We start from the raw sequence: 9,970 nt of genomic DNA on the forward strand, positions 1-9,970 counted from the left end.
TATTTTGACTAAATGAAATATCCGTATAAATTACATACGGGATGTTGGAAAAATGACCCGACCAAATGGCCAATGTTCGAGTACGGCGACATTCATATCTTTCTCATTGAGACACTAGGTAAATAAGTTTATTCTCTAATAATGGGAGTATCATTGTAGATGTTGATGTAATTAATATTGTTGTTCTTTTAGAGTTCATTCATATTCGTACGTTGTATATTTCTACTATGTCAATTCATAATAATAACGTGAAGCTGGAAAATTAGTAGGAAATTCTGGTACACCTACTGAAAGCCTAAGTTGTGTTATCAAAATCAAGCTTTATTTACTTTATACTGATCTGATTTATAGTATTTCTTTTATTTTGGTGCATTATCCGTTTACATTGTGATTTACATGCCATTCATTATGACCCAAGATTGGTTTAATAAACGTGACTTACTAACTAATTGTCTATCGCTTTTACGTTTTTGATTAAATCAAATTAAAACAAATAAATAGATCTAATTAATATTTAAAAAAAAAACGTCAACCTGTAAGTGAGCACTTTCTCAAATGGCAAATGCATTAGAGCTGTAAGTATATAGGAAGTCAATACTAAAACTGCAATACTCAGCCCTGTTATATATCACTTCTCGTCCCTGACATGTGTTGTATAAACCAGTTGATTGTTATGAATATGAGTGACAAATATATAAGATTTTCAACACACACATCTATGTACATTTTTTTTTAATTATTTACCCCCGTTGCTGTCAAACGTAATTTCTTGTTTTTATGATGTCGTTCGTTTGTTGCCGTAACATTTAATCTTAATACGGTCCGTAGGAGCGATTGTCCGGGATTCGGAATGACGTCGTTTGAATAAACCGATTCACACTAGATACGTTACTTGTGTTTTACGTAAATTAATGCACATACTTTGAATCCAGTGCAGAATGCATCGGCTAATCTGGGACAACACCTAATTCACATACTCTGAATCCAGTGCAGAATGCATCGGCTAATCTGGGACAACACCTAATGCACATACTTTGAATCCAGTGCAGAATGCATGGGCTAATCTGGGACAACACCCAATGCACATACTTTGCATCCAGTGCAGAATGCATGGGCTAATCTGGGACAACACCCAATGCACATACTCTGAATCCAGTGCAGAATGCATGGGCTAATCTGGGACAACACCCAATACACATACTCTGAATCCAGTGCAGAATGCATCGGCTAATCTGGGACAACACCTAATGCACATACTTTGCATCCAGTGCAGAATGCATGGGCTAATCTGGGACAACACCCAATGCGAAAGACAATGTCATGTTAAGTGGAGTATTTAAAAACTATAAAAATTTTGACGGATTTCACATTTTAATGTTGTTTTTTTGCAATCAGGTCAATATCAAGGTGTTTATAGTGTATTCTTAATGTTTATGTTGGGTACTAATCAGTTGTGATTATGATGACTTCCTTAATGCATACATATGTGTTACACTATGTGTAGTCCAACTAATTTAGGTAAAAAGTGGACAATGTTATTCCATTTTGCATCTATCAATATCGCTACTTCTTTATCCTTATGCAATAACAAGAAATATCTTTAAAAAAGATATACGGCGTTGATTGTGGTTGCAGTTAATGAAAGGTAAAAACTTCAATGAATGAGATCAAAGATAGCGAATGTCTTTTTCTGTGCAGTTCTTAGCTGCAGCAAACGCAGTACGGGATGATACGCGGAGTATTCGCGGCTTATTTTACATTATTACATATTGCTGGTCATAAACGCATAGATACAAAACAGAAAACCAAAAGAAGAATGGAAGTGAAATTAAAACATATGAGTCAACCGGCCACACGCGAAGTATCCGTACATATTTTAAATATTTATACGCGCGTTCTTCGCACAAACCTGTTTTAGTGGTTTGTCTGGCGTTGCTATTTGATTCGATTATTAACAGTATCGAGAATCATTGCGCTCATGCTTAATTCATTAGTCAATATGATGGCATAATTCTTGTTAAATTAATTAAAAATAATATTTATCATGGTATTGTTGTATAACACACTAAGAATCTATTATTGACATACCATATGATATCGCTGGATATCTTCATTTAACATCTGTCTGGTCTAAAGAAATTTCCAGACCACCTAGTTCGGGAGGCGGAAAACTACAACGGGCGAGGCATGGTATGGTATTGCGCAAGGGGGGGTTAGAGGGTTAGGGTTTGGGTTAGTGTTAGGGGTCGGGTTATGGTTTGGGTTAGCCTAAACCCAACCCTAACCCTAACCCGACCCCTAATCCTAACCCTTACCCTAACCCTTTTTTGGGGTTATCACCCCTGACCATGCCTCGCCCGTTGTAGTTTTCCGCCTCCCACCTAGTTCACGATATAGCGTCTTTATTATGTAACGATTATTTTCCTGGCCGCGAACTCCGATCAGCACATAGGGTAGAGACGCAGCGATGACCTGTACGTAAACTCTGACATTCACTCACAGTGGCCGCAAATTGACCCGATATACCTCGCAAGTTGAAATGCAATGCATTAAAGTGAGTCTTCGCTTCCATTGCTCTCTATACTTTAACATGTTAACATGTTGACAGGAATATGGAAGTTAGTATTAAATATGAAAACATAGCCTTTAAGTGCAAACGTTCTCGCGCTGAAAATCTTCTGAAAATAAAAGGTGGACGCACAAACTGTATTGATGTCGAGATTGAGTGTAAAACTGTTCTATCTATTAAGCCTTTTCATTAGATATAAAATTGTTTCATGCTGAACACGCAGTAAAACAGTGTTACAAAGACGCGGACATGTTTCCAATGTTCTGGTCGTATTCTCAAATCAGCCAATGCAGTCAATGAAGTGTATTCATCTGTACTTGGCCGCGGGAAGTTTTATTTGAATTCTATTGGACGCTAACAAAGGTCAGGCTAAGGTGAAAAGCTAGCGTATACAGCTAACGCCGAAAAAGCCGGTTGGATCCAGAGTGGTATTTAACATACGGGTCTTTGCGACCTAGTTTGAGCCCGTGTACAATTAAAAGTTATGGATCACCTCGTGTGAATATTATCAGTTTAAATAGACGCGTGTTTGTAACAAATGTCGGTGCAAAATTAATTGGATATCACCCGCGAATTGAGGTAAGCCATTTAACAGTTGGAGAGTAAGTAATACAGCATGCTTTAAAGTTATAGGCGTTCGATAAACTTGCATCGTGAATAATTAAAGTGAGGGAGTTCGGAGGCATTGGCGTTTTGTTGTTGATGTTTTTCGCAGATATACAACTCAATGCAATAGTCTTATGCCTGATTAATTTCTTCATTATAATTCTGCTGAATTTCGAAAGCTCTTTCATTTCTATTATTGATGACGGCGTCATGAATTCGTTATATGTTATATGCCTTTCTATTTGGTTTCCTAAATATCGATGCCGTTCGTTATCAAAATAAGGGCATGTCATTAAATAGTGTTTTTCAGTAGCTATTTCGTGTGTGTTACATAGGTGGCGATCATGGAATGGGGTGCCTTCATAGCGGCCAGTTTCTACAGGAAGGAGGTGGTTGGCAGTGCGGAATTTAAAGATACTTTGGGACTCATCGGGATGAATTTTAATCAGGTAAGGCTCAAACTCATGGTTACTTTTAAAACTGCTGTAGATGCGCCCTTTGTTGCTTATTTGTAGTTCAGCGTGCTATGATTGCTTAAATTGATCAATTAGTGTTTGTTTTATTTGTATGTGGATGTTGTTTTGTGTAATTTGTGTTTGGTTTTGCCAGATGTCTGGTCTTCCAACAGATGTAAGGATTTCTTTAATTTTATTTAACCATTTGAAATTTAAATTTGGTTGTGACAACATATGTTGGTAAGTTAGTAAAGATATTTTGCTTTCTTTGCCTGTAATGAGTCTATTCCAAAAGGAGATCATTTTTGTTTTAATATTAATGCTTAAAGGGTAGCGTCCTAGTTCACCATATAGAAAGTTGATTAGTGTTGACCGACGGGCTTTTGTGATTTTTCTCATGAAATCTTTGTGAACCTGTTCTAATATTTCTAAATTTTCATATCCAAATATTTCTGAGCCGTAAGTAAGAATAGGTAGAACAGTATGATCAAAGAGTTTAAAAGCTAAGTCGATAGGTAAATTTGCATTGTTAACACGAGTCCAAAGAAGGTGCATGGCTTTTGAGGCTTGTTCTTTTACATGTTTGCGGGCGTTTAAGAAAAATCCATTGCTAGAGAATGTGACGCGAAGATAGTGATAAGTTTTTGTTATTTCAATTGGGTTATTTCCACATTTAAAATTAAAGTTCCTTGTTTGTCTAGCGCCGAAGATAATAACTTTTGTTTTTGTATTATTAATATTTAGGTACCAGTTTTTGCAATAATTATGAAACGTGTTAAGGCTGTTTTGCAGGTCAGAGGCACTACTTGAGCCAATGACGGTGTCATCTGCATACAATAGGACCAGAAGCTTAAGCCACAATATTGCAGTATCTGGGTTGATAAGTTCAACCCCAACAGATCCATTTAAATGCAGGTATGAATGAAGGTCATTTAAGAAAAGCGAGAAAAGTACTGGGGATAAACTTTCTCCTTGTCTTACTCCTATTTCTGACAAAAAGTACTGGGAGCATTCTCCATTTAGGGAAACGCATGATTTTATGTTACTGTACATATTTAAAAGGACTCTGAAAAAGTTGCCATTAATTTGCGTGCCTAGTACTTTATGCCAGAGGCCAGCTCTCCACACTTTATCGAACGCCTGCGAAAAATCAATGAAGGCGCAGAAAAGTTTTTGTTTGCGTTTTTTAATTATCTCTATTAATGCATGGAGGGTGAAAATATGGTCTGCGCAAGAGTAACCCTTACGGAAGCCAGCTTGATTTTCCTCTAATATGTTATTTAATTCAAGAAAAGTGTTTAGTCTTTGGTTCAAAATTGATGTAAACAATTTGCCCATACAGCTGAGCAGTGTTATAAGCCTATAATTGCTTGGTTCAGTTGGGCTCCCTTTGTTTTTAAAAATTGGAATTATAGTGCCTTCAAGCCAGGATAGTGGGATAATACCTGTTTGTAGAACACAGTTGAACAATTTAGTGTAAAAAGGGAGCAAGATATCTTTTGTCGATTTGATGTATTCATTTAATATGTGATCGGAAGGACTAGGTGCTTTTGAATTTTTCAGTTTTAGTATACATTTGCAAATTTCATCCTGGCTTATTTCCATATTTAAAAAAATCATTTGTGTTGGGTAAATCTTCTATATCAATGTTGAAACGGTTATCGTCTATTGAATTTTTATTTATCTCTTTGAAGTGTTCGTAAAAAGATTCAAGTGGTGGAGAGCTGGTTTCTTTTGTTTTTGGTTTGAGACCCCTAATGAACTTCCAGTATTTTTTAGGGTTTTTGTCATTCATTGCACGTAATTTAGCACTGGTGCTTAGTTTTTCTTTATTAACATAAAATTTGATAGTCCTTTTATAATGATTGCTGGCATGTTTCAAACTTAATTTATTATCACTATTTTTATTAATATTGTATTTGGCTTTTGCTTCGTGATATTGATTTCTTGATTGGTGACATTTGGGCCTAAACCATGGTTTATTGATGGGATAAATGTTTCTATAATTTGGATTTTGGTTTATGAATGTTTTTGAGGAGGCATTTTCAAAGATGTTTTGCAATTCATGTGTGATATAGTCCAATGTTTGTTGTGATTGGGGGTATGTATTTAGGCTCAGATATAACTCCTCTAATTGGGGTTTGTTAATGTTAATTATAAATTGGTCTTTTTGGTCTTGTTTCCAGGTAGGGCAGCTAGAATTGTTAGTATTAACTGGTTTTTTGCTTTGGGGTTGTACGGTAGAGATGTCCCATGATAGCACATTGTGACCATCTGAGAATAAAGGGTCAGTTTCAATAATTTCGAAGTCTGTTATAAAATTGAAGCTCTCTGCTGTTGCCAACACATAATCAATGACTGATTTGTCCCTGAAAGTAAACGCGCCAATTGTTTCATCCTTAAATAATCTGCCATTTATGATTAACATATTATTGTTTTTACACATATCAAGCAGTAAGAAAGCATGAGTGTTTGTACGTTTGTCCAAAGAGTTTCTATTTAGTGGGACAGAAAGGTTTTCAAGTAAAGTATGTTTGTACAGGTCATTTTCGAGTTCAACATCTATTCCGAAAAGTTTATTAGTGTGGGGATCAGGAAGAATGAAATCTTTAAGTGTCCCTACTCTACTGTTCGCATCTCCAGCTAGGAATACATATGTGGCTGGGAACGAGATTTTGACCCATCTGGTCAAAAAATGACTTTTTCAGTTAAGCATATATTATGAAAGTGCTACATCTGAAAAATCAAAATCTGAAATTTGAGCATTGAATTCCTAAAATTGACGAAGTTATGTCATTTTTTGTATTGCATGTCAGAAACACTGATTTGCGCGATTTTGTACGAAATGACGTTTCAATACAACGAAATGACGTTGTAATTCTACCAGTATTAGTTCATTTTATGCTGATCAGTTTTTGTTGATAATCACTCAATTGTGTGTGTATGGTGATGACAGTCAATAACTATGACTTACATAATTAATTGTATTATTATAAAACATTAAACGCTCATTGTTGCCATGGAAACAGACACTGTTCTTTTTTCAAATGTATTGTCATTTTAAAGAATTTAAGACACAGAATAACAACACATCAACAAAATATCTTCTGGACAGATATTAAACATTACCAACATGTTTATAGTAAAATCAATGTATGAACATTTTCTGAAAATAGGGGTGTATTCATAAATTGAACATATTGTATAGCAACGAACTTGAAACTAAAATGAAAAAAAACCTGACATTTTGAATTTTTGTTAAGCATCTATACTGCCATACATGGTTTATTTAGCAATTGTATTTTATTCAAAGATTGATACACAATTAATTAGATTTTTTAAAATTAAGTTAACAGTTGCTATGGAAACAGTAAATTATCAATTTCATTTGTACCTGTTATCAACAATGAAATTGACCATAAGTGTAGATAGAAAATAATATCAACCCATTTCATATATAGAGGTCCAAAAACATGATTTTCAAATAAAAGAAAATTACAGCAATAAGCACATCAATATTCAATGGTAAACGTCACCATAGATTAAACTTTACACAACAAAATATGTTCGTTTACTTGTAAAATATAATAGATACATAATATGAACACATATGTTTACATCACACATTTTGATGTCAATACAAACTACAACAGTTTAAGTTATCTTTGAACACATGCCAGTCATATTATACAATGTAATAATCATACTGTACAGAATATTTTATAGTGAAATCACTATGATTGATTTGTTAATTAATTATAAATCTCAGTTCAGGTTATATATGCCCATAAACTATTTTTGATTATTGATTGCTATGTCACTTTCAATAAAAGAAACACACTATTAATAAGATATTCAGCTAATTGTCATACAAATAATACCATGTAAATGTCATAGTCATGAATACTAATCAGAAAACAGTTTATCATAAGTATAATGCAAGAACAACAATTTGAGAAAATGAACAATTGTTAATAGGATAACAAGCTCTCACATTTTTTACTTTGGAATAGATGGTTTGGGACACACAATGTCTCTGGCAACTTCATTGATAAAAACCGGTGCAATTTTCTCGTAAAGATACCACTGCCTCAGATGATCTAGAGGGGGGATAACCTTAACTGTTGGAAGGCAGCCTGCCTCGGGTCTTGCCTTTAGAAGATTAAATCTAACTTCCTCCGAGTCACAGAACTCTCGACAAATGAGAACCCCTGGCTCATCCGCAGTGCAACGAAAGTGGTAGTATTTTGTGATGTTTTTTAAAAGTTTGAAATAGTTTTCTAAGAATGTCTTCCAGTTCAAAAACACCACCGGTCTAGATGGATCATTTACGCGTTGCGGAATGTTATGCCCGGACCTAGAAGATGCTTTAACTGTGTAAGCAATGTCCTCCATACATTCAGCATCTGATTGGCGCCATTTTATTTTCCACACACCAAAGTGCCAATCTGGCGTGAATTTGGTATGTCCCGGTAGCATCATACTCAAGGAAACAGACTCATGCAGACCTGCAATGATATTCCAAAAAAACAGTAACAATTTTATAATCTTTTTCTTCAGGTTACAACCTCGAAAGATTCATTTCAATATGCTTTATACATTTTGTAATTGATAGAAACAAGCGACCAAAGTTCTTATCATATAGTATAACAAGAGCACCGCCTAGACAGCTCATCTATTTGTCAAAGTATGAATCAAATCTGATCATAAATAAAGAAGTTATGGCAATTTTAGTAAAATCTTTCCAAAATGAAATGGGGGGATTCTTGGGTGGGATGGTTGGACAGTCTTTCAAAAATAAAATAATACAAATAAATATTTGTTTTTTTAAAGGATTTTGCAACAACATAAAATGTTTTAATTGGGGGGGTTAAGAGGGGGGTATAGTTGGGGTGTGGTCATTTATTAGATGATTAGTGCTGCAAGTATGAAAGCAATAGCTTTGATACTTTAGAAATAAAGTGGACCTAAACACAAACCTTTTCAAATGTCTCTACACACTACACATTATTATACTTTTTAAATGGTTATATTTTAAAGAAAGACAATGACCGTTTTATTACCTGTCAACACTCTCCACATGCAATAGCCCAGAATGGTGTTGTTTTTATTCTGCCCAACAGCATTGTCAAAGTGAATCTGCGAATAAACATTTCTTGTTTAAAATAATTAATATATATTTAAATGGAGATTATTGCTACACCTATGAAAACATTTATGAATTAATGGAAACAGAATTATGTTATGTCCAGCAACAAAATGAAATAATTACAAATTACAAAAACATAGATTAAAGTAACAATTATTACAAAAGCAACTATGTATAAATTTACTTAATCTTTCCAATGAAAAGAAAGACAAAACATTATTTTGTTAATCTCAGAGTATGTATAGCAATAAATTACCTCTGCGTGTTTTACTCCAGCGCCAAAGTGAGAAAAATAGTGGTGCACCAAACTTGTGACACAATCGCCACCTTTCCCAGGCATTTCTGACTCGTCAATCATATAGAATCTCTGTATTCCTGTAATATTGTTTTATGTACATAAAAATAATTTTTACAAATAAAAACTATAAAAAGACTATATTTTAATACGCCATGCATACAAGATGTTCACTTAATATTTGTGCAAAACACTTGTATTGTTTAATTACAATATACACAAGGCTTGTCAGCAAAGGATGACATATGCCTCCTTTTTCCACATTTTTCTAAACCTAAACGCAAAGTGTTTTTGCACTTTTTCGAAACCTAAACGCAAAGTGTGACGGAATTTCAGACAGACAGACAGACGGACAGTGTGATCACTATATGCCCACCTTCGGGGGCATAAAAACAACTAAATAATGCAGTATATTAACAAATGTTTTTCTTATAGTAGTGCAATGTAGTTACAATTAGTTATTATTACATAATGCTGCGGTTCATCTTCCAGGACAAAGCACAAATGTACCTCATATGAGGTACCTTATTTGTATAACATATTTTTGAATAGTTAATTTACAATTTATGAATTTATAATGGAAATAAAATTTGTTTATTAAAAAATCCTCATTTTTCAAGACCTTCAGTGACATCTGTAGTACTGCACACAGCTTTACTACAAAGAACCTGGTCCTTGAAAAGTTGGCGTTGCCGGTTGGCCTTTTGAACATGACATGTATAGTCACTTAGTACATTGTGCCTTTCTTCATCTGACAGATGAGCATTGGTTTTTAATTTGCCCATGAATTTTTGACATTTTACACACAAATCTGTCGCTGGTGTAGCTACTGCAATGTGGGGGCAAAATGAATTCCATTTGTTTCTAAATGTTTTTAAAGACACAACTCTATAGTT

General features: G+C 34.4%; 1 protein-coding gene across 1 annotated transcript; it reads right to left on the bottom strand.

The window, feature by feature from the left end:
• Nucleotides 1–6,665: 6,665 nt before the first annotated feature.
• Nucleotides 6,666–9,149, bottom strand: LOC127872020 (uncharacterized). Its single transcript, XM_052415373.1, has 3 exons — nt 9,036–9,149; nt 8,694–8,769; nt 6,666–8,138 (listed from the first exon to the last, which is right to left on the bottom strand). The coding sequence occupies exons 1-3, from the start codon at nt 9,135–9,137 to the stop codon at nt 7,630–7,632; spliced, it is 687 nt and encodes a 228-aa protein (XP_052271333.1). The 5' UTR covers nt 9,138–9,149; the 3' UTR covers nt 6,666–7,629.
• Between the last annotated feature and the right edge of the window lie 821 nt (nt 9,150–9,970).

This window comes from Dreissena polymorpha, chromosome 3 (genome assembly GCF_020536995.1).
Source record: "Dreissena polymorpha isolate Duluth1 chromosome 3, UMN_Dpol_1.0, whole genome shotgun sequence".
NCBI lineage: Eukaryota > Metazoa > Mollusca > Bivalvia > Myida > Dreissenidae > Dreissena > Dreissena polymorpha.

Bases quoted from the DNA above. Each gene is read 5' to 3' on its own strand.
- LOC127872020 (XM_052415373.1), bottom strand. From the start codon at position 9,137: ATGATTGACGAGTCAGAAATGCCTGGGAAAGGTGGCGATTGTGTCACA. The intron at 8,770-9,035 runs GTAATTTATTGC...GTTTATTCGCAG, and splicing joins CTGGAGTAAAACACGCAGAG to ATTCACTTTGACAATGCTGT. The intron at 8,139-8,693 runs GTAATAAAACGG...ATATCATTGCAG, and splicing joins CATGTGGAGAGTGTTGACAG to GTCTGCATGAGTCTGTTTCC.